We start from the raw sequence: 23,575 nt of genomic DNA, 5'->3' as shown, positions 1-23,575 counted from the left end.
TTGTGTTATCTTTGGTAATCAACTTAAATAATGGGAACAAATGTTTTTTTTTTTTTTGCTACATGCTGCTCGTAAGAAAGTGCATACAGTGCAGTTGCTTTTTTTTCTTTTTGTTGTTTAGGGTTTACTAAAAGTTTGCACTATATCGAGCTAAATGCAAGTTACCTAAGCAGATAGTAAAATGGAAATATATAAATATTCATTCATTTTCCTAACCGCTTAATCCAATTCAGGTCACGGGGAAGCTGGAGCCTATCCCAGCAGTCTAAACAGATTTATTAAAATAGAGATGGTGCTGAAGGTGGGCTTGCTTAGTTTGATCGTGAGGAGGTCTGGAACGCAAAAGACAGAGGTGAGGCAAAAACCAGAAATGAGATGATACTGGACAAAAAAAAAAAAGGTTTACCAGGAGATGGGGGAATAGACTGTCTCAGAGTATTCCTCCAGAACAGGAAAAACATTTTCCACAATCCAGGATAACAAGGTTCAAAAACAGTCCAGGGTCCACACCAAAAATCACAAGAGTTGAAGAAATTTAAGGAGCGAGCAAGAGGCAAGGTTAGGATCAGCAACAGGCAATCAATTCATATCAACAAGGATGCAGCAAAGACAGTGGTAGGAGACAGGCAGGGTCAAGACCAGGTTTTCTTTCAGTCAGGCACATGAACAATGCCTGACGGTTGTGGAAAGACAGATGATCTCACACTGAGCAGATCTCATGCAGGTGTTTAAATAGAGGGCAACTCAGGCGAGGATAATGAGCAAACAGGCAGGGGAAGAGTGCAGAGCAGAGTGCATTAAGAGTAGAGCAAAAATCATGACACAAACAGAATAAACCAGCCAGCAGTACATATGTCAAAGCCTAAGAAGCTTCAGGTTGGCATTAAAGTAGAGATATCTGAAATGAATCAGCATACCGAATTAAACTGCAACATCAGAAATGGTCAGTATGTGTTTTTACTTTTTTTTTTAATGGCATAACTTTTACAAAACATGCAGAAATGGTGTATCAAACTATTCAGCTAAGTCTCTTCTAACTCAAAATGACAAAATATAAGTGATGTCATGTAGTTTTCCAAAGATTTTGTTTGTTTGGCACAACTTGATATCGGTTGATATCGGTATCAGAAATTAAAAGTAGGATAAAATCAGTATATTGGATATCAGTAAAACAGCTAATATTGAATATTCCTACATTATAGAGATGTGTACAGTGATAATAGAGTTCCATTTCCTAAATATTGCTCTGTTTTTTTCTTTTCTTTTCAATAACCGTTGCTGTTTGCCCTGCAGACAGAGCGTGGGGAATGGTTGCAGTTCCAGGCAGACCTCCAGGTTGCTGTGTCAGTGGCAGACCGTCTGAGAGCCGAGGCCGAGGAAGAGCTGACGGCACTCCGAACGGCCCACAAAGACATTGAAAGGGAGCTGGCGGCTGCCCAGCAGAGACAGAAGGGGGCTGATATGCAGCTCGTCACCCTGCGAGGAGAGTTGAAAGAGAGCAAGCAAAGACTGGCTACCCTCACCCAGGCTGCATGTCAGGAACCAGAGAGGCCCAGTGGAAAAACCAGCAAGTCTGAAAGCAAAGCTGGAACTGAGAGGGGAGGAGAGACAGGGGAAATTAGTAGTGATGTAAGAATTGACTGCAAAGGTGTGACCAAACGTTACCTGAGAAACGTGACCAATGAGGACAAAGACGCAGCAGACGCGCGACCCGGTGAGACACGAAAGATGGCGACCACAGAGAGGTCAAGGTAAGACGAGCAACTGGGCAGTTTTCTGAGAACGACACAAAAACTTCTTCTTATAACTTATGAGGCACATTTTCTGTTGTGTGAGAAGATTTGCAAAACAAAGCCTTTTCTTCCTTCCACATTTCTTTCCTCTGGCATGCAAAGATGAATAACAATTACCAAGTAGGGTCAGAACTGTGGTTGTGGTTTCTTCTGAATGTGTTACACGCAGCGCACTGAGCCAATTTATAGCAGCTTCAATACTTTAACTTCTAGCTGCAGCTGAGTGGCCGAAAGGTCCCAGACATAAACAGCTGGTGTAACCAGCCTGATATTTTTACTGTTCTGCAGAAGCCTGTCCAGATTACCCGCCTCCTCATCCTCCCTCGCCATGCAAAACGGAACGTCCCAGCCCAACTCTGCTTCAACGCTTGGGCCTGCAAACAAGGTGAAAAAGATCCTGCAGCTCGTTGATGAGTACATGTCATGTTTGATGTGCTTTGATGAGCCTATGCAACAATATTTTGTATGTTTCCCAGAACTTTGGGGAATTGAAGGGCCGAAGAAACCTGGATTGGCAAGACAGCAAGTCTGCTAATGACGCAGGTCAGTTTCTGTGCAGGATGCTTGGATGCAGTGTGTTTGTCCAACTGGTGGAGCTTTGTTTGTTCCCCACCTTTGTTATGTGGAGCTGCATTTTTAATGGAAGGCCCATTTTTATAATTACTAATGCATCAAAAGATGCTTTTATAGAAACACTGGAAAAAAAAAAAAACCAACTGCTGTATGTTTATAATGGGGAGGACCGATAAAGAAACAAGAGAGTAAAAGGAAATATTTTATGAGGGAGGAAATACATTCTCCATATTAGTCATACTCAAGAAGTTTTTTAAATTTTATTTTAATATATAGCTTCATTCTTCAAACATCAGAAAATTTTTATTAATTAATTAATTAATTTGATTATTGTTCATGTAGAGTTGCAGCCCTTTTTTTTTTTTTTTTTTTTTTTACTTCAAAAAGCTAACTGGATACTGAATGGACATGTCAGTGTGTTCAGAATCATTTGCAACCAGTTCAGCCCAGTTAAGTGTAATTTCAAGTTAATTAGTACTAAAGAAAGCAACAATACTATAAGTTCAGGTTCACGTTGGTTTATGCATGGAAACTATCCCTCAATGAACAAGTGAAAAAAACAAAACAATCCAAAGCATTTGTGTTTATGTGGTAAAATGTCATCTTTGGATTTGGGAAAAATTGATTATTATTTGTTAATGACATTAATTATTAATCCAGAAAATGATCAATAGTTCAATCAACAAGGAAAACAGCCGCTAGCTGCTCCTCTGAACAATGTTCCTTTTGTGCAGGAAGACGAGAGGAGTCATTAAACAAGTACAACTCGGCTCTTATTGAATTGCCACCCACTAAGTAAGTCTACACAGACACGCACACACACACACAAACACTCGCAGACACACACTTTTCCCACACAACTGTGTTAACAAAACCCACCAACTTTTCACACTTTTTTTAAAAGTTAACTTGTTTAACTTTGACTATTTTATGTCCCGGCTTGTAATTCTTACTTTGTTTCTATCCTGATGTCAGGTCCCAGGATGGTTTCAACCTGCTGCTGCGTCGCCACGGAGGCTCAAAGAGAAACTCGCTGCTCCGCTGGTGTCAAAGCCGAACCCAAGGCTACAAGGTGATGCTGCTGCTGATTTACTCTACAGTCTGCAAAATGATTTTCTTACCCTGAACTCATGTAGGTGACCTACGTTCCAGTTTACGGGCTTTGAAAGAACACTGGCAATGAGTGTGATCAGTTTTTCCCTCTTCATGCAGAATATCGACATTACCAACTTCAGCAGCAGCTGGGCTGATGGTCTCGCTTTTTGTGCCGTCTACCACACCTACCTCCCCTCTCACATCCCTTACGGCACCCTCGCTCCAGAGAATAAGGTATGAACAGTCTAAACTTGCTGCGTTACGAACAGGACAGAGCAACTTCTAATGTTTGATTTGTTCTTTTCTTCATAGCGGGAGAATCTGAGTCTGGCATTTAAAACAGGAGAGACTGTAGGGATTGCACAGTCTCTAGTAAGCTTTACATAGCACACACACACACACACACACACTGTAGGTTCTGTTTGTGTTAACCTTATAAATCTGTCTGAAATCTTTGCTCAACAGACAGTAGAAGAGATGCTAAGAGCAGGCGGTCCTGACTGGCAGAGGGTCCTGAGCTATGTGGAGAGCATATATCGTCACTTTGAGATGTGACCGCTGGAGGCACCGACAAGTCCAGGGTGGATATTACAGGACTTTAAAGAGGAAAATTCAGTGTTTTTTATTCATGTTCCATGAACACTGGTGGACATGAATGAAATTTAAAGCTACAGTTTGGAACATTTTGGAAAGAATTTTAAGTGCAGGGTCCTAAAGAAAAAGCAGTAAACAATGGCAAAAAAAAGCCTGCATAACCATAGTACGGAGGAACAGATGCGTTCAAATGTGCATATTCTGGCCACTTCCATTTATTTTTAAGAGATGGTGGCTCATGCAATGAGATGGGTTTAGTACAGTGTATATGCTATAAGTATTTACAGAATGTTGCATACTGCTGGGACGTGCAAGTAATCAGACCAGGTAAGAAGGAAAGGGTAACAGAGCAAAAGTACCTTTTTTTTTTTTTTTTAAAAAAAAACAAAACAATGATGCTCATTTAAGTGATAGTGATCCAAAAAAGTCCATCAGAATGATATTAAGTTGCTGTAAATGTCTCCACACTGATGCTTTGTGGGCAGAAATGACTGTATGACATGTAAATCTGCATGCAGTTCTTTACCTGCACAACATTTTGACTGTCAAAATCTTTGCCTTTCATTTTTCTGTGCGATGCCTTCATCGAAGTCTGTATTTTCTTGGATCGTTTAGCACCCTGTAAATATGCACTTTTGCCAGCACTTTGTTAGGAGTCAGGATTTCACAGCGTATAAAACAAATGTCACAGAACTGCTGCGGTATATTTAAAGAGTTCGATGAAGGCGAGGCTGCAGTCTGCTGAGAAGTGACTAATGGCTTGGTCAAGATGACAATAGATCAACTGGTGATGTGGGTCCATAAGTGCCTTTGTGTTATCACAAGTTGGCCAGCACTGATTAGGAGCTTTGGGATGTGTGCTGCAAGAATGCCAGGAAGCAAAGACAAAAATACAAGCCTACACAAGCTTGCACATCCAGTTGCACCATCATCTGACCTCTTACCTGCATCCTCACAGATGCACAACTGGTACTGTTAAGGCATGTTTAATGCTGAGTTTGTTGCCAAAGCTGTGCATGCCAAATTTTGGACAGAAATGCCTGACTGTAAAATATGTTTATATGTTACTAATGTGAGAAGATTATGCCAAAGCAATAAACTGTTGAAATATGGTTGTGAGAGTTGTGTAATCATGCAAAGTTTATATTAAACAGCTGCTGCAGTAAAAATAACAGACATGAGCATCCATTCAGAGGCTTTCAGCCAAGTTGTCTCAACTCTTTAACTGGAGTTGGGAGGAGCAGGTTTCTCTGCAGCCTCATGTTAGCTGGGGTGTTACTGCCGACTGCTGGTAAAGAAGAGGTAATACAAGCATTTATTCTTCCTGTATCAAAATGTGTCTCATGGAGAATTTTATTTACTACCTACTGGTTAAAATATTATCTGTAGTGTCATATTAGTTCCTCTAAATGTCTTTTTTCAAAAATCTGGTAGATTGAATTAGTTATAAACAAATAATTATAAGAAATCTATTTTTTCTTTAGTTGAAAAACATCCTGTATCAATTTAGTTTTGCACAAATGCAGTTTGGTGCCTGATCACTCATAATTGCTTCCTGAGTCAAAGCACACACACACACACACACACACACACACACACACACATTCTGTGCTGTCACAAGATAATTAAAATGTCAAGTCTTCTTCTCATGTTGCTGAGCTCAGCGATAGTGTTCATGTTGTAATCAAAGAAGGGCTCCATAATGTGTTTGGTAATATACAGTAAATAATCAGTGTCTTTATTATCTTTCAAAGGAAGAAAGATTTTGGGTAACATATCATTCCTTCTGACATTTCTCTCCCCCTCAGCACGGATACAATAACACACAGGTAGGACTGGGAATTGTCAGGCTCTGAATAGACAGGGGACACTTGTCCCTCTGGGCAAAGGTGAGACACATGTAAGGACATCTCTAGCTCTATCCCGGGTAAAGAATATATATGTGACAATCTGCATCCTCATGTGTGCACAAGCAGGAGTGTGGTCTTTCTGGAGTGTTGCCATGGGGACAGGAGGTGGAGTTTTGTCACTCGCACCTCTGACGTGATTTAATTGTCTGAAGAAGAAGCTGTCATCTTGAGGTGTGAACCCAAAGCTGAATGGGTGACTGAGAAGGCAACATGAACAAGATCTGGACCATCGCTGTGTTTATTACACTCTCTCATTCAGCACAGGGTTCCTCTGAGTAAGTTGTGAATGGAAGAACTGGATTTCTTTTAAGCCATTTTGACCGATTTAACTAACAAGCACTAATTTGTCACTTTCTCTGTTCCAGCGCCGCGTTGTATGTGATCTCAGGTCCAGAGGTGCTGCATGCTGGTACACCCACTCCGCTGGCTGTCACGGTTTTTGCCAACTTCTCTGGAAAAGTGACAGCTGAAGTGACACACGGCAACACCAAAGTAGCCCAAACAGAGGGCTTCCAAGGAGGTGACGCCACAGTCAGGCTGAAAATTAATCTTGTTTTACATGATTACTATTAACATGACTATTAAAAGTCTTTAAATTCTTCCTTTAGGCATAACCAGTATCCTTACACTTCCTCCTGTAAGTACACTTTATTTTTGACCACAATCTCTTTTTTGATCATAATCATTTTTCTCTGAAAGTCTGACATTAAATTAAATATGTGTCCATAAATCCCTCCAGATTCCTGGATCCTTATCGCAGAATTCCCTTTTAAACTTGACAGTAAAGGGCTACAAGGAGGACAGTGTTATTTTCACCAACACCACCATCCTCACCTTCAGCAGCAGGAATGTCACCTTCTTTATTCAGATGGACAGATCACGCTACAAACCGGGGGACACCGTCAGGGTGAGAGTTGTGTCCGTCCAGTTGGATAACCATCCGTACAGAGGCAGAGTGGACTTCTCTGTGCAGGTATGTTACGTCTTTGTGTGGCAGAGCAAAGCCAGAGGACATCAGCAAATTTTCCATCAGGCACATTCTGATCAGAGGCTTGACTGATGTTCCTCTGACATGTAGGATCCCAGTGGGGGTGTTGTTGACAGGTGGGGGTCCACAGGGAATCTAGGGATTGTCTCTCAAGAATTCAGCTTATCGCAGACGTCACCTCTTGGAGAATGGAAGATCACAACAACAGTCAATGTGAGGATTGAAACCAGTGAGGTGTCCGTGCTTAGCATGCAGTTTTTCACTAAGACAAAGGTCACTTCTTTGTTCTTCCATCCTCATTTTTACAGGGCTTGACTGATGAGAAAGCATTCGTTGTGGAGGATCAAGGTAACATATCTGCCAATTTACTGAAATGTGGTCCTCAAAAGGTCTCAAAGTGATATCTATCTACATAGTTTGAAGTAACCCTGATTTTTTCTTTCGTAGTGCCCATTATGGGAGGTTTACTGGGGAATGTTGAAATGCACTTTATGAAACAATGCCAAGGTTTCCATCAATGTCTTTTAATGCTTAAAATTGAGGGATTTCTACTTACTTATAACTTTATGTAACACAGAAGTTTTTGTGCTCATCTATAATGGTTTATGTTTTTTTTTTCATTTAAAAGAAAAGTAGAATTATTTTCTGACACATCAAATGTTACTGACACGACTGATGATATTTAATATCAGCTCTCTTTGCTTCTACAAAATAAACTTGACTAATAGTTCTTATTAAAGGATGAATACCACTTAGCCCCAAATACACACTGGAAATTCTCTCCATTTTTCCCACTGTTGCTGCATTTGGCCAAATAAACTGGCTTTGCATCTCTTTCTATCTGCCTATGACACTATGCAGCCTTTTGTTTTACTCACTTCAGGCCAGGAAATGGAAACAAACCTGATGTTTTTTTGCTTTTTTTAAAAAAAAAAAAATATTGCTTCAAAGTTTTCTGCAAATTGAATCCACCACCCAGTTGCACCTCGGCAAACACTCAGCCACCCAGTCATGAAACTGCTTCAAAGAGAATTCAAGCGAGGAGGATGTGAAAATTCTCAAATCAACCTCATAGATGAATCTGCAGACCTTCAAGAAGGTTCAAAGCAACAAAATATGTAAAAAAAATAAACAGGGCAATAAGTAGCTTTAAAATGACTAAACTCTTCTCATCCACAGATTCATCTGCACAGTTAGTTTCATTTTCACTGATAAAAAAAATCCTTTTAGGAACCTAGCGAAATTATGAATTAAAAATTTATCTATCTATCTATCTATCTATCTATCTATCTATCTATCTATCTATCTATCTATCTATCTATCTATCTATCTGTCTATCTATCTATCTATCTATCTATCTGTCTATCTATTAAATGTCATAATAAATGTTATTATTGATGTTGCAGACCCCCCTCCTTTTGAAATTCTGCTGAAGATGCCCTCCTGGGTCCTTACTGGAAATGACATCTCAGGATCAGTGAGAGCACTGTGAGTCTAAATTAAATAGATGACACTTGCTTTCATTTTAATCAAATACACTACGTCGTTGCACTATGGTGTGTTTTCCCTGCAGCTACTCCAGTGGGCAACCTGTACATGGAACTTTAGTTGTTAACGCCACTTTGGAAGCTGCTATAAACAATGCAGCTTCTCTTTTCCAGCTAACACACTCTAAAGAGGTGAGATTTCACTGTCTCTTATCGCCAATGGGTCACATTTAAGTTTTCTGTTAAGCCGTTTAACCTCTTCCAGATCTATGGTTCAGCTCAGTTTTCCTTCAGCAAGGATGAGCTTCAGCGTCTACGGTCTTCCTCAGATACGAGCAGAAATGATCCTTTTGAAGTGCACATTTCCGCCTGTGTTACCGACAGCTCCACAGGTATGCTCCGTTTTAAACGTGTTACTTTAACTATGTAATGTTGTTTATTTGCAAGGCCAAACTACTGAATGTTGTTTTGCTCTTACTTAAGGGTTGAATGTGAAAAGAACAGCTCAAGTCCAGTTTATGCAGAACACATACCAGCTTGTGTTCCATGATTTTCCACCATCACTGAAGCCATCCCTACGTTTCTCCACAAAAGTGAGTGAATTAGTAAATTATTGCATTTATTTTACAAATATTTGAAGATATTATTCACTGAGATTTGTCTTTCCTGCGTGTATTTCACAGCTGAGGATCACAAGGTATGACAGAGAGCCTCTCAGCTCGTCGGACCTAATGTACCCAGTCAATGTGATCGTCACTCAGAGAGCCAGTTCCATGACCCAGGAACCTACAACCCTTACATTTCCTTTGCCCGAGGATGGAAACATCCTCATAGAGTTTAAATTACAAGATCAAGTAGAAATGGTTTTTATCCAGGTGAGTGTTTGGAGTCACAGTTCCCGGAATGAAGTCCTCAGGGAAACCACTGTTCCAGCAGTTTCGATTCACGTAAAAGGAGTAGTTTCAGTCCAGTAAGACCGCTCACATCTACTGTTAAATAGAATGACCGGAGGACATTTATATCATGTAATCTTGAATTTAAGAGGGGGTCTTCCATGTAAAATAGCACAAAAAGAATCAGGGCATCGTTCATGGTGTCCCAGTTGAATGTTTTTCTCTATTTTCTCATGTTTTTTTTTTTAAAAACTTTACTATTATATTCAGGCCAATTTCCAGGCCAGTAAGGAGGCTCTGAGGGTCCACACCAGCGACTCATCTCCAAGTGGCTCTTCTATTCAGATTTCCCCACTTAACACATTATCTGCACAGGTATACTTGAACACATGAAGCACCATTACTCTTTAATATGTGTAAATAAATAATGTAAACATGATATTTTCAGATTGGATCGCCCCTTCAACTTAATGTGGAGAGCACCTTTAAACCAACAGCACTTCACTTTGTGGTAGGTTTGTTTAAAATTAAAACGATTTTTCTAGTTCAGGATTACTGGGGCCAAGCAGCAGGGTACATGTTGCATGTGTTACCAGTCCATAACACTGCAAGGCCCCTTTGTTTACAACATATTATAGTTAACTGCCCTCTAACCCACAGATATTATTAATATATGCAGGTTAGATTAGATTACATTTTGTTGACATTATAAAAAAAAGTAAACTCTCAGATAAAATGCAGTTTGACACCTAACCAGAGGTGCAAATAGTTGCTTGTTGAAGTGCATAAGCATATAATATGAAGTAACATGGCAAAGTGTTGTATATAATCACTTGTTGGATACAGATGGGATTCACAATGAACTGGATTTTATATTTACATGGGTTCAGGGAATGCTATTTGTGTGTGTGTCCTTGTTGCCCTATAATTTCAGCAGGTTAACAGCTGTGTGAAAAAGCTCTTCCTCAGCCTGCTCCTTCTTCTCCTTCCAGAGGGGAGGAACATGGACAGTTTAATATATTGAAATTCAAACAAGCATCATACTGGCGTGTGATGCATTTGGTGGTTTTCACCACCCAGCCAGTCATGCAGTCTGCTGAGGTTCACGATTCTCTCAGTGGTGCATCTGTAAACGTTTGTGATGATTTGGGGAAGAGAATTGTGGTGGAAATAGTACATTATGACAAAAATGAAGGCTTAATAATCAAAAAACACAATTTTACATGAAGATCTTGATGAAATAAATGTTTGATAATCAATGGAACAAGGGTATTAAGAAAATGGATAGATGGATGGATTTTAAAATTGTATAATCATGAATAATTTCACTATAGACTAGATATAATATATTTTATATGTTATTGTATATGTATGTATATATCCAGATGTGTACATGAGTATGTATGTGTACATACATACATCTATATTTATTATTTTTTGCATTTAGTTAATTTCTTTCCATAAAAAAGAAGAAAAAAAAGAAAATAACGATTTAAGGGATTATTTAAACAACTGCAAGGAAGAAAAGATTATAATTGTAAAGGGAGGCAGGAATACATAAGCATTGCTTCATCCTGTTCCTTTTTGCACTCTATAATTATTGCTACTTTTATAACCTGTTGATTAAATTGTTATTTTGTCTGAAATGAAACAATATCTAATCTAATCTAATCTAAATCTAAAACTATAAAGATTTTTTTTTATTTTTTTTTATAAAAAATGTTGTTTTTCAAAAACAATTTCCATATTTTAAGATAACATGGAAAAGAAAAAACATTTAGAAACTGAGTTTTGTTCAGACTTGTTCCCATGTACACGTAAACTGTGTTCTTGTATCAGACAGGTTTGTGTTTAAATGGTTAAAAAAAAAAAAAACCATCCCCTTTCATGCTGTAATTCTAGGTAAGCTCTAAAGGTCAGGTGGTGGCTGCTGGAACAAGAAACTCCTTGGTGTTCTCCCTGACCCCGGCACTGTCCTGGTCCCCCGAGGCCTGTGTCACCGTTTACTGTATCTTATCTGATGGAGAGGTTATCAGTGACACAACACACATATCTCTCCAACAACAGAACAATGTAAGACATCATGTTCTCTTCTCTGTATTTTATTATACTATTCTGTACATGTAGTGATCTTGCATTCCATGATGAGCTGACTGTGTGCTTATTCTTGCCAGGTCACTCTTCACTGGAGCAGTGAGAAGGCCCAGCCGGATGAGGAGGTATCGCTCTCGGTGGCTGCCCATGCATCCGGGTTCCAAGTAGGAATTGCGGTAATGGGGATGCATAATGACGCCCTGCAGTCTGATCCGGACTTTAAAGAAAGGGTATGAAAACACTTTGGATTAGCAAAGGATCCCTCCTTCAGTGCTTGTTTTCAGTCCAAAATATTATGATTAGTTTACCCATTCAAAGTGGGATTTAGACTCATTTGGTCAGGACCCTGAAGCCACGTATCAGCATTGAATAAATACTTTTCATATAAAGGAACAACACACAAAAAAAAAAACCTAAGCTGTGAAATAGAAACGTCTGTGAACCTTTATGAGAAAAGAAACCGTCAGGATTACTTCATGTCTCTTTTGTTGTTTTGGAACAAAGAAGGCTTCCCAAGCATTTTCATCCCTCAGCACTCGTTTCACTGTCGGAAACTGTGAGAGTGTTGCGAGTGTGGCCACCGAACCGGCTGCTCTGGATGTAACATATCTGCCTTCTTTGTTTGGAGGTGGCTTCTTTTTCCTGGAGCTGGTAACAAAAGAGTTTTCATTGCAGGACCTGGGGGTTACTGATGGCAATAAAGAGCAAAAACAAAGCTTCACCATGTTTTTTATCTCCATATATCTGGTGGCCTGTACTGAGTAGAATGGATTGTTTAAAAACTGAGGCCCTCAGGCATGCAGACTGTTTTATAAATTGCATCAGCTGACCTGTTTGCACCACTAGTTCACTGCGTAAATGTGGATCTCTGCTTTTACATGTAAAAAAACAAACAAACAAACATGTTAATATGTTCTTTATTCTTTTTGACATGCAGGAATGTAACATGAAGATGCTGACCAATGCTGGACTGCCTCAGAAAAAGCAGTCAGATGGACCTAAAAATGGTAAAGATGACTTTTATTTGGAGACGTCCCCCTAGTGTTCAGTCAGCATATTGACTTAATCCCATTGTGTTGTTACTTTTTCACAAATCAGATGTAAATGTTGACGAATTTCCACCTTCTTCCAGGTGAAAATCCTGCAGATTATCTACTAGTGGAGAGGTACTGGAGCCGCTGGATGGAAAACTCTGAATCCCTGCAGTGGTTAGACTCCAGTGTTAGGTGAGAGCTGAAAGTTGCACATCGTGGGGAAAAGGTGTGAATTTAAATGATCAGAATTGGATGAGTGGACACATTTTGTTCACAACATGCTTTTGATTTTCAGTGGTAAGATGTGGACCAGCGAGAAGATAACAGTACCTGATGGTTTCTCTTCTCTGGGAGCTTTTGCACTGGTGATGTCAGAAAACCTGGGTTTGGGCTTCTCTCCTGTGCCGCGAATGGTAACAAAGCTTTTTGCTGCCGGTGGTGTTTCTCAAACTGTCACTAAAAGGCACTCTGATCAGTTATCTCAATAAATATTGTTTGTGGATGTTGTCTTATTGACAGTTGACCATATCCAAAGATTTCTCCTTGTCTCTTGCCGTTCCTCCACACCTCATCCGAGGGGAGGAAATTGTGCTGGAAGTAAGCATCATTAACCATCTGGACGCGGACATTGAGGTATGAAGAGAACTTACGGGATGAGACTGGGACAAGTAAATCATCTGGTTCCCTCTTCAGACACAGATCTAAGAGACCCTTTCTCTGCACAGGTCATTGTGTTGCTGGCACAGAGTGAAGCTTTCAAGTTTGTTTTGACGGACCGTAAGGATGTGTCTGTTATAAATGCCCAGAAACTCACCTTAGGGAGTCATGTGTCTGCCTCAGCCCTATTTCCTATAAGACCTTTGGCTCTGGGTGAGATGGAAATATCTGTGGATGCCGTATCTGCAGAGGCATCAGACTTCCTTGTTCGGACAGTGATGGTGAAGGTATGGCACTTTGACTAGATGGGCTATTGCTTGATATTTAGTTAATCCTGGGATAACACTTTCTTTCTCCTTTAGCCTGAAGGAGTTGAAAAGTCCTTCTCAAAGACTCTGTTTCTGGAGATGTTACCACAGAAGTACAACAGCTCCACATCCATCTCCTTCTCATTTCCACCTAATGTGGTACCAGGCAGCCAGAAGGCCTATGTGGCATTGGGAGGTACGTCTACCATATGTAGTCCTTCTTCTACTAAAGGTCGTCCCATCTGAGAGCAGTTAATGTTTTTACTTGTGTGGTTAGTTGGGGATTTGTTAAATACACCCACATTTTTGCTGTTTTTGTTGATAGTAAGCTTGCAAATATACTTAATAGTGAAAAATGGTAAGGATAGATATTGGATAGGGAACATTATAGCTGGAAGATTCTGCACGACTGTTAATCTTTCGGCTTTGCTCCATCAGGTTTAGGAAAGTTGGTGAAACGTGCTTTGGTTTTCCTCAATTGAAGCCAAATCAGTTGTTTCTGCTTGCTGTGACATCAAACACTAAGCAAATGTGCAGTGTTGCATTGGTTTGAATAGTCCTAGGGTGGTGCTGTCAGTTGAATCTTTTTTCCTTTAGCCATGTACTACTTTACATAGGTGATATCTTGGCTTTGTCAATCAACAACCTGGAGTCATTGGTTCAAGTCCCTACTGGATGTGGGGAGCAGAATATGGTCCACTTTGCTCCAAGTGTCTATGTTCTCCAGTACTTAGTCAAGTCAACCCAGGATGACAAAGAACTCCGTGCAAGGACTGTGGAACTCATCGCGAAAGGTACGCTGCAATCAGACTGTTGTAGATACACAGCTGGTGATCCCCAAGATGTCTATTAATGTAGAAGATGTCTCTTCCATCCTTTTGCTATGAACTTTATTGCGTCATAGCTCATATACTAATTTAGATAATCTTAATGACGTAGGATACCAAAAACAACTGTCCTTCCAACGAGACGATGGTTCCTTCAGTGCTTTTGGAAGAAGTGATGCCTCTGGGAGCACATGGTAGGTCACATGTGACAAGTTTCAGGAACATTTTCTTACAGTTAATCCTCAGTATGATACATTTGACTCATCTTTTCTCCCACGTTGCGATCTGTGCTGCCAGGCTGACTGCCTTCGTGTTGCGCTGCTTCATCCAGGCTCAGCCCTACATTCAGGTAAACCAAGGCGTCTTGACCATGGCCATGACCTGGCTCCTGAAACAACAGGGACCGCAGGGGGAGTTCACTGAAGTCGGCAGGCTCATCCACACAGAGATGCAAGGGGGGCTGGATGATGGCCCAGTGGCTCTCACTGCCTACGTGCTACTAGCATTTCTAGAGGACGAGACCTATGCAGTAAGTTAGCAGTGTATCTGTAATGTTCCTTCCAGTTGGAAAGCTTAGATTTGGCTCTTTAGAACAGGTTGAAACACACTGATCTTGTGTCTGGTTTCTCTGTGTGAAGGGCATGTATGCAAGCAACATATCTCTGGCTCTGCGGTACCTGGAGAGCAAAGTGTCCAGCAGTGTGGTCAGTAACTACAGCCTGTGTCTGGCGGCTTATGCTCTAGCTCTGGGCAACAGTCCTGTAGCTGGGAGAGTGATTACAGAGCTCAACAGGAGAGCAGACAACAGAGGTGATAAGAAATGATTTTCTGTCAATTAATATGTGTGTAATATGCGTTATATTCTCTAAAGCTATCAGTAGCCACCTGTTTATTTCAAACTTGTAAACAGATGTTCCTTTAAATAGTTTCTTTTTCAGTGATTTTATGTAACTTCTCTTTTTTTCTAAAGATGGTATCATGATGTGGAGTTCCTCTGCTGGCTTGGGGTCACATGACTGGCAGCCACGCTCAGCACAGATTGAGATGGCCTCCTATGTGCTGCTGGCTCTATTTAAGCGTGGCAGCTTTATTGAAGGCATTACACTTATGAAGTGGTTAAGTACACAGAGGAACCATTTAGGGGGCTTTGGGACGACTCAGGTGAGACTGGACGCTTCATGTTGGTTTTAAACTGATTTTTAGTGACAAAAAAGGGAAATTAGACAAGTTTTGTTTAAAAACACATGTGTATAATTCATTTTACTAGTAAACTGTAGTTGTAAAATGAATGTTGATATAACGCGCATGTGTTTTGTCTCTGCTGAATGCAGGACACAGTAGTTGCCCTGCAGGCTCTGGCTTATTATGCTGCATTCAGTGGTGCCAACGCCATCGACCTCAGATTTAATATATCCTCACCAACGTCTTCATTTGTATTTCAAATCAACTCCACCAACTACCGGATGCGTCAAAGCCAAGAGGTAGCTGAAGAAGGCTGATCCTTATTCTCAGAACCTGATTTTAGTATTTCATTGAATCTTCTTATGAATTTAATCTTTCTTTCTTTATTTCTCAGATTAATGCTGATAAAGATTTACTTCTAAGTGTATACATGGAAGGAAGAGGATTTGCAGTATTTCAGGTAGAGTTAAGGAGTAAACCTTTAAACAATTGCCAACTATTCCTCAAAGAGCTGTTGTGTTTCCATACTTTTATCATGTTCAGAACAACATACGGCTGGTGGACAGTTTAACCACTGGAGCATGACGTGAATAAATTGATGGTTGTGTTGGTGCATGTTAGTTACTCCCTGCACAATGCCCCACATTATAAATGCCAGATTAAAACTGTAAATGCTAATGTAGGCTGATAACGGACTCCTTGCAGCCACCATCTGGAGTTCATACTTAAGATGTCTAGTTTTCATGTGTCTAGATAATATCAGTCGGAGGAAGACGGTGGTAAAAGAGAAGTAATTTTGCCATGTTTTGCATTAGAAACTGTTACAAGTAAAATTCATTTTGTTGATCCATGTACACCTTCATACATGTACCGTATGTAGAAATGTGTAACTATACATAGACTGAATGCAAAAAATGCACATTTAATCTACTAGTTGAAAGTTTCAAATCAGTTTCTCCGTACGCATCCCTACAGATGAATGTTTTTTACAACGTGGAGAGCAAAGCCACAGAAGAAGAAGCATTGTCATTAAAAGTTGATCTTACAGATGACAACGACAGCAGTCACATGATGTTATCTATATGCACGAGGTAAGAACCGCAACAAAGATTGTTGCACTGAAAATGTAAGTTTCAAATAAAATGAGAAAATGATCACTTTTTGATATGTTTTTTTTTTTTTATTTCTATTTTTTTTTTTTTTCATTGCATGCTAGTCTTTAAAGTCATGATATTTTGTGTTTGCCATCTGTAGATTGCAGGAAAGTCAGGCAATATCTCAGACGGGTATGGTTATAGTGGAGGTGGGCATGCTCAGTGGTTTCTCCCTCCTCCCTGGAGCTGCTCTCCCAACAGCTCTCATCAGGATGATGGAAACGACACCAGAGAAAGTCATCTTGTACCTGGGTTCAGTAAGTGTTGATCATTTCTTTCTATTTTTTTTTTTTTAAATCCCGTTCCTGCCTTCATTTCTAATAGAAGTCTAAACAGACTAAATGTAAAAGATCTGCAAGAAGTTTGATATATTTCCTAAATCTGCATTCTTTATAATTTCCAGCAGATGGCGACAGAAACTTGATTTATTTTGAGTCCCCACTAAAATAACCCCACTTCTCACCATAGTATATTACATTTTGTAAATGTATTCTTAATTTTTTATCTAAACCCTTTGTGATTTTTTTTAGTCTGTTAAAAACAGTCAGCACAGCCAAAAATAAAAACAAAGAAAAATCAGGTGTTACCCAATAAAAAAAAATGAAAACATTGAAAGTGTACCACATACTACTAAGATAGTGTGTACAGCTGGTGCGCTTGGTTGCCAAACTGATGTGATTTGTATATTCACAAATCCCACAAGACTCTCTGTAGTAGCAAGCAGCAGATCATTCGGGTCTTGTAAGTTACAAAGTTGGGTTCTACTGGTTGGAGTTGTTTTGACACAACACACAGATGCTTGATCTGACGAAGGCCAAGTCTTCACTGTGGTTTTTAATTCCCCTTGTTCTGGAGGGCGTGATGGCTACTGTACCTTCTGGGCTGTAGCTGATCAGACGAAGCCTCTCACTAAACACACTCTGGTGTTCTCCCTCTCTCTGTTGTGTAGAGGCTGTGAAGAATAGTGCATTATGTTCAGCAGCTTATGCAGCATGTTTTCTCGAGACAATCAGCTCCAGAAGCTGCAGAGTCGCTCCCAGCTATCTTAATCAGTTTGTTCAGTAAGTCTGTGGTGATGCTACTCTAACAGATGGCTTCATGGCAGATTGACTTTCCACAACAGACTTTTAGATATCTGGCAACATTTTGAGGCAGATATTGAAGGATCTTAGTTTCCTCAAGAAGTAGTCTGTTCTGACCCTTTTTAATGTCATCCTGAGTGTATTTCACATTTAGTCTGTTGCCCACCTGAACTGCCAGGTATTGATTGTCCTTCATCAACAACTCCACCCTTCCTACCAGGATGTAAACAATGACTTTCTTGCATCCCATCCATCCATCCATCCATCCATTTTCTAAACCGCTTAATCCAATTCAGGGTCGCGGGGAAGCTGGAGCCTATCCCAGCTGGCATTGGGCGACAGGCAGGGTAAACCCTGGACAGCTCGCCAGTCCATCGCAGCTTTCTTGCATCCCTTCCTTCTAAAAGTTACAATAATCTGTTATTTGTATGCTAGATGCACCATGCCACAAATTGTCTGACCAGTTCCCTGTACTGAGCTCTGTAGTCCCACAGCTGCAGGCTCATCAGTGTTTCTGCAGATGAGAGGAGTCAGAGTTGTATTGGAAGCCTGAGGTACAGTGTGAAGAGACATGGCGACAGTACAGTCCCTTGTGGTACCCCTGTGTTGCTGAGCACCTTCTCAGACCCACAACTTTTTAGTTTCACAAACTTGTTAGGTAGCCACAAATCCAGGTTGTGGCAGTATCAACCTGGTATTAATGGAACTGTTCATATAACAGAGCAAGCTGAACTGTGTTAAACACCTCACAAATCAAACATGGTCCTCACACTGCTGCCTGATTTGTCCAGATGAGCAGATGAAGCAGATGGCATTCTCAGCTACAGGGGTAGTATGAAAAGCAAACCAGAAAAGGTGTTTACTTGAGGTGTGTTGACTGTATTGTGGCAAATCTCTCATAGACCTTCATGATGTGGGCTGGTTGGGCAACTGGCCTCTGGTCATTTAAGGTAGAAGGACGAGATTTTTTTCAGATACCAGAACAAGGCAAGATGCCTTCCACAGCCAAACTCCATTGTCTGCAACAATGTTCAGATAAGTTTTGCAATACATGTTAAAGAAGCTTAATCAAGAATCCCATAAGTCAAAGGTTACTGGTTTGCTTTCTTTCCATTGTGCAACTTGCTGCTATCCTCTTACTGCTCTGAAGCTATGCTAACTAACTATCCCAGCAGTGATGTGTTTTACCTCTATCGTCTACTTCAGACCCCTTCTTTCACTCTGACCTCCCATCAGTGAACTTCCTGCACCCTTGACCCCATCTTCGGTTCAACGATTGCCCTTCCGTTGACCACATTTCTTTTGCATCAATCACAGCAAACTGAGAACACCCTCTGAGAGTAGCGGTTTTACAGATGCTCTGACTCAGCAGTGCATCCTTCACCTTGTTGAAGATGCTCAGATCATTACTCTTGCCCTTTTTACTGTCAACAGCACATTCACTTGATATGTACTGAAACTCGATAGGTGCAATATTAACAAGACGATAAGTGTGACTTGCCAGTGTTTTTAGCATGTGGTTGATCTGTGTATACAGGCTCTACATTTACTTTATCTAAAAATTAACTTAAATTTTCTTGAATCACCTGCAGATCAACAAGTCTGAGGTTTGCATCCAGCTTCCTGTTATCAGAAATTACAAAGTGGCCCATTTGAAGGATGCTACGGTGCAGGTTTATGACTACTACGAACCTAGTGAGTACCCTTTCAAACACATTTCCACACGCAGAATGTTATTTAACTGTGATGCTGTCAAACCCTGTTGCACTGGCCTGCTTTATGTTAGATACAGAGTTTGACATACTAAATACATACATATTGACATACAAGTTGTTCTCTTATTTTATAGCAAGAAGAGCAGCAAGCATGTATAACTCAGACATTCTTCAGAACATGGACTCCTGCTTCTTCTGTGGTGAAAACTGTGATATCTGTAGGCCGGGAATCACCATCACAGCCTCCTCCTCACTGTTATCTCGCTCAGTTAGTGGAGCTACGTTCAGCTTAAGTTATCTGTGTCTTGGAGTCGCTGCTTTTCTTGTTGTATTCTGATTAGATGAAAACTTATTAATATGCGTGGTTTTTTTTTTTGTGCAAAACATCTTACATGGTTGTGATATTTAGGGAACCTTTTGCCAGCTGCTCTTTTGTTAATTTCACATATCCTCTGTTGTTTACAATTTGTGTTTACTGCTATTGAAATAAAGTGAATCAAAGACAACTTTCCAAACAAATTTAGTACCTATTACTTTACTTTCGCACATACTACACATATACAATATAAAGCTAATAAATCAATATTTCCATTTACCAATTTTAGACTGTGTGTTTCCATGTATGGGTTGTATTAAAATGTTTAATAAAGAACTTCTGACTAGTTGGCAGGAGAGCAAATGAAGGCGATTTATTTCTAAGCTCCATGTGTTTCCTGTTGTCACTCTGTTGGCACCAAACAGAGACATCTCAAGCTGTCTGAAGACATGAAAAGATTATTCTAGGAATCTCCTTTTTCTTTCTGTAGTTTAGGATTTCAGCTGCTTTACTCCTGATAAATAAGAGTCCTTCATGACCAAACCAGACCCACCTCAGTTGCTGTTTATATAGATGACAGAGAGGGCGGGAGATATGCTCTGTAAGATGTTTTGAAGTGAGATAAATCCCAGTTTACTCCTCTGCTTCATCACATTACTGTGTGCTGTAGGAATGCATACTGACCCACAGAAGTATGCACAACAAACAAATACAACAAGTAAGTTGATTAGCCTACTCAGTTTGTGGATCTTTTTGCAAAAATCAAACATTTCAGGTCTTAGGTTTGATTTGCTGGTAAATTTTTTTTTAAAGCATCTCTCTTTAAAATAAAAACCAGCAACACATCTTTATGAGTCCCACTGAAGTTAAATGTGTCTGTCAGGTCGGCAATTGTGGGCAGTACATTTGCACTCCAGCTGAAAATTAGCTTTAGCCTCTTTGGACAGAAGCCACACAAGTTTTGTAATACACATTCTTGATCTTTATGGTTTTACTGGAAACGCATGTCTGGTTTTTATGTATTGGTTATTTTATAGGCTCCATGGTGAAGCAGTTTCCTTCAAGGGACAATAAAACTTTTTGTTCACAAGCAAAAGCAGACACTGCTGGAAGGAAAGTCGTAGGTGTTACACAACAAGTAAATACATTATTAACATAAACATGTCGAATTTTGAAGTTGTAAACGGTTGAACTTTAATGTCTATATTCTAAGACTGTTTGCCTTACACTATTGCCTGCTTTACACTCCCTCAATACTTTTGAATTGTAACAAATGGTCTGTATATCTGCATGAAAACTAAGGTTATAATATTGTCTTTTTGCTCCTTGCGCTTCTACCCATGTTGTTCACATATGTTGCTGTTGTTTAATGGCTTCCTCCTACATTAGCATGTTTCTCTGACGGTTGCTGAAGAACAGTAGTTTATTAATGGGAACCTCCACCAGAATCTTGGTACCCTACTACCCTGAGGGGGTCCCGTGCATATCTCATAAAAAGCTCCCGAGTTGCAGTTCTAAATCCACAAACACTAGATGGCAAGCTTGGTACCATAATATGGATTGGTTTTAAAGTTCCAGCACACTAAACCTGATGGGATCCTTTAGTGTTCATTCTTTTACATGTGTTTAAATGAAATAATCTGTTGTAACTAATAAATAAAACCAAATACACTGAGGTGCTCCCTCACAGGTGGTTCCAATGACTTCTTGCAAAGCATATGTAAGAAGATAAGGTACATCCTGAAAAGTCATGTGGAAAGAAAGCATATCCTCTGTAAATTTTTTTGAGGTTTAAAACATATTGGAAAAATCAATCTGGCAATTTCTAAACATTAAGGTCCACCATTATACTGCAAATAAACTATTTGCCAGTGGAAAACTTTCAAGACGATTATTAGTTTTCACTGGTGTTTGTCTAAAGAGGCTCATCTCTGGGTCAGATTGTGCAGTGCTCAGAAAACCTACTTAACCTCAAGACCTGCATCTCAGACTCCTGAAGCCTGAGTCAGCATGTTAAATGTTAAAGTTCCTGATAGTACAATCAGAAAGAGGTCAAGCGGTGTGGATCATTTTCCAGAAGAAAAGCTTCTCTCTATAAACACGGCAGCACAGTTTTGGTTTGCAAAGTCACATCTTGGCAAACCACAAGTCTTCTGGAACAAGGTTTTTTGAAAAGATGTGATAAAAACACAGATGTTTGGCCATAACGCACATTTTCAGCAGACAAAACATATCAGCACAAACAACTCAAGCGTCTGGACGGATGATGATTTGGGTTTGTTTTGCAGCCACAGGACTCCAATCTGAAGCTATCTGTCTGGCAGCTTGGCTGAAAATGCATGGCTCATGTCCAGGAAAAAGATTTAAAAAACAAATCAATAACAGAATGGTCAAAAAAGACAACATAATGTCGCAATGGTTCATACAAAGGAGGGAGTGTAGGAGACAAGATCATACAGAAAATGAACATCTTTCAACATTTAATCATGTGTGCAAAGTTTTTCCTCCACTCTGCTTCTGTATTTTACCTACATTTTGTTACATTGACGATACTGAAAAATAAAAGATTGTGTTAATCTGAGGATCTAATAAAGAATTTAAGGATCAATTTAAAATGTTTATGTCCAAATATTTAAAGGCATTGAAGTGGTAAAATGTCTGCTTTGTTGATCATATATAATCTGTCTCTAGTGAATCATTGCATATACTGCATGTGTACATGTTTTTGTTTATTTACTGTATGAAACTGCTTTCTGTGTCATTAGTCTCCATTTTATCCTTTTTTTATTAAAAAAAAAAAAAAAAAATCTTTTAAATATACTTCAAATTTTTATTTGACTTAATTTGTCTAATTATTTGGGACAGTGCATGTTGATGAACATCAATACAAAATCCATCAATCCACTCTCTAATATTTATCTGGGGTCAAGTCATGGGGGTATAAACGCGGACTTCCCTGCTTGTAGCCATTTGCAGCTCATCCGGGGGGGGATCCTAAGGCATTGCCAGTCCAGCTGAGATGTAGTTCCTGCAGCATGTTCTGGGTCTTCCACAGAGTTTCTTCCCAGTGGTACACACCTGGAACATCTCATCAGAGATGCATCTTAGGGTCAAAATTAACTTCCTTTTCCTGACAGCATAGCCTGTTCAAATGTAGTGTGTCTAAAAGACACCACAAGTTCCCCTCTCATAGTTGCCCCTGTACCATTGTGGAAAAATATCATTGCAAAGAGGAGCAGGCCCATGGAGAAACTTGTCCATAAAACAAGCTGAAGATGGGGTTACAAGGGTATGAAAACTATTATATTTTTTTTGGATGTTATAATATTGACAATGACAATCAAGCACTTTAAGACAATTTGAAGAGTGATTCTTTTATTTTAAGATGCATCCTGTCTGTCAAAAATCCGACTAGCAAACAATCTTGGATGTTGAGGAATATGTTGGATGTTGAGGATAATGAGGAAAATGGTTTTTGTAGGGTGAAAATTAGGTTTCAGGGTAATGCACACATTGGCATGAGGTGATGTTTCGGGGCTGCTTTAGACTGTCCACATCTGTACAATGTTCTTGCAAGTTTGCTATGCATGCATGTGTGTGTTTGGCTGTGCTTATGAATATATATCCATGTGGGATAACTGCACACACATAAAGGTCATAACAAGTGAACCTTGCTAACCTGGGCCCTTCCTGTGGGTCAAGTTACAAAAACAGAGAGTCAATCAGTGGCATAACATGGTCATGATGTCATGCATTCACTATGTTAAAAGGTTGGCAACCACAGTAATGACATGCGCTTCACTGACAGCTAGCTTAGGTTAAATGCAGCGAAAGCATTTGGAGTTTAAGAGGAACTCAAGTCGTCCTTTGCAG

At 39.9% G+C, this 23,575-nt stretch overlaps 1 protein-coding gene across 1 annotated transcript in view; it reads left to right on the top strand.

Moving 5' to 3' along the window:
- The window catches only part of LOC306772138 (CD109 antigen), a gene marked incomplete at both ends in the record, with an annotated part of 28,556 nt that extends 8,833 nt beyond the window's left edge, over window positions 1–19,723 (top strand). Inside the window, 38 exons of the mRNA XM_079261552.1 lie at window positions 1,294–1,751; window positions 2,082–2,178; window positions 2,270–2,336; window positions 3,101–3,161; window positions 3,342–3,438; window positions 3,579–3,695; window positions 3,774–3,833; window positions 3,927–4,012; window positions 6,331–6,485; window positions 6,574–6,602; window positions 6,705–6,938; window positions 7,044–7,166; window positions 7,262–7,301; window positions 8,360–8,441; window positions 8,527–8,632; window positions 8,706–8,832; window positions 8,924–9,033; window positions 9,124–9,315; window positions 9,604–9,708; window positions 11,236–11,406; window positions 11,508–11,657; window positions 12,365–12,434; window positions 12,560–12,653; window positions 12,757–12,874; window positions 12,981–13,094; window positions 13,187–13,405; window positions 13,481–13,622; window positions 14,044–14,220; window positions 14,366–14,447; window positions 14,551–14,782; window positions 14,892–15,063; window positions 15,224–15,414; window positions 15,585–15,734; window positions 15,830–15,895; window positions 16,411–16,526; window positions 16,690–16,846; window positions 19,264–19,366; window positions 19,521–19,723. Coding sequence (XP_079117678.1) covers window positions 1,294–1,751; window positions 2,082–2,178; window positions 2,270–2,336; window positions 3,101–3,161; window positions 3,342–3,438; window positions 3,579–3,695; window positions 3,774–3,833; window positions 3,927–4,012; window positions 6,331–6,485; window positions 6,574–6,602; window positions 6,705–6,938; window positions 7,044–7,166; window positions 7,262–7,301; window positions 8,360–8,441; window positions 8,527–8,632; window positions 8,706–8,832; window positions 8,924–9,033; window positions 9,124–9,315; window positions 9,604–9,708; window positions 11,236–11,406; window positions 11,508–11,657; window positions 12,365–12,434; window positions 12,560–12,653; window positions 12,757–12,874; window positions 12,981–13,094; window positions 13,187–13,405; window positions 13,481–13,622; window positions 14,044–14,220; window positions 14,366–14,447; window positions 14,551–14,782; window positions 14,892–15,063; window positions 15,224–15,414; window positions 15,585–15,734; window positions 15,830–15,895; window positions 16,411–16,526; window positions 16,690–16,846; window positions 19,264–19,366; window positions 19,521–19,723 — 5,073 coding nt within the window. The remainder of the gene's footprint in view (window positions 1–1,293; window positions 1,752–2,081; window positions 2,179–2,269; window positions 2,337–3,100; window positions 3,162–3,341; window positions 3,439–3,578; window positions 3,696–3,773; window positions 3,834–3,926; window positions 4,013–6,330; window positions 6,486–6,573; window positions 6,603–6,704; window positions 6,939–7,043; window positions 7,167–7,261; window positions 7,302–8,359; window positions 8,442–8,526; window positions 8,633–8,705; window positions 8,833–8,923; window positions 9,034–9,123; window positions 9,316–9,603; window positions 9,709–11,235; window positions 11,407–11,507; window positions 11,658–12,364; window positions 12,435–12,559; window positions 12,654–12,756; window positions 12,875–12,980; window positions 13,095–13,186; window positions 13,406–13,480; window positions 13,623–14,043; window positions 14,221–14,365; window positions 14,448–14,550; window positions 14,783–14,891; window positions 15,064–15,223; window positions 15,415–15,584; window positions 15,735–15,829; window positions 15,896–16,410; window positions 16,527–16,689; window positions 16,847–19,263; window positions 19,367–19,520) is intronic.
- Between the last annotated feature and the right edge of the window lie 3,852 nt (window positions 19,724–23,575).

Source organism: Telmatherina bonti (assembly GCF_933228915.1).
Source record: "Telmatherina bonti genome assembly, chromosome: 22".
Classification (NCBI taxonomy): domain Eukaryota; kingdom Metazoa; phylum Chordata; class Actinopteri; order Atheriniformes; family Telmatherinidae; genus Telmatherina; species Telmatherina bonti.
This window is presented reverse-complemented; position numbering and strand designations above follow the sequence as displayed.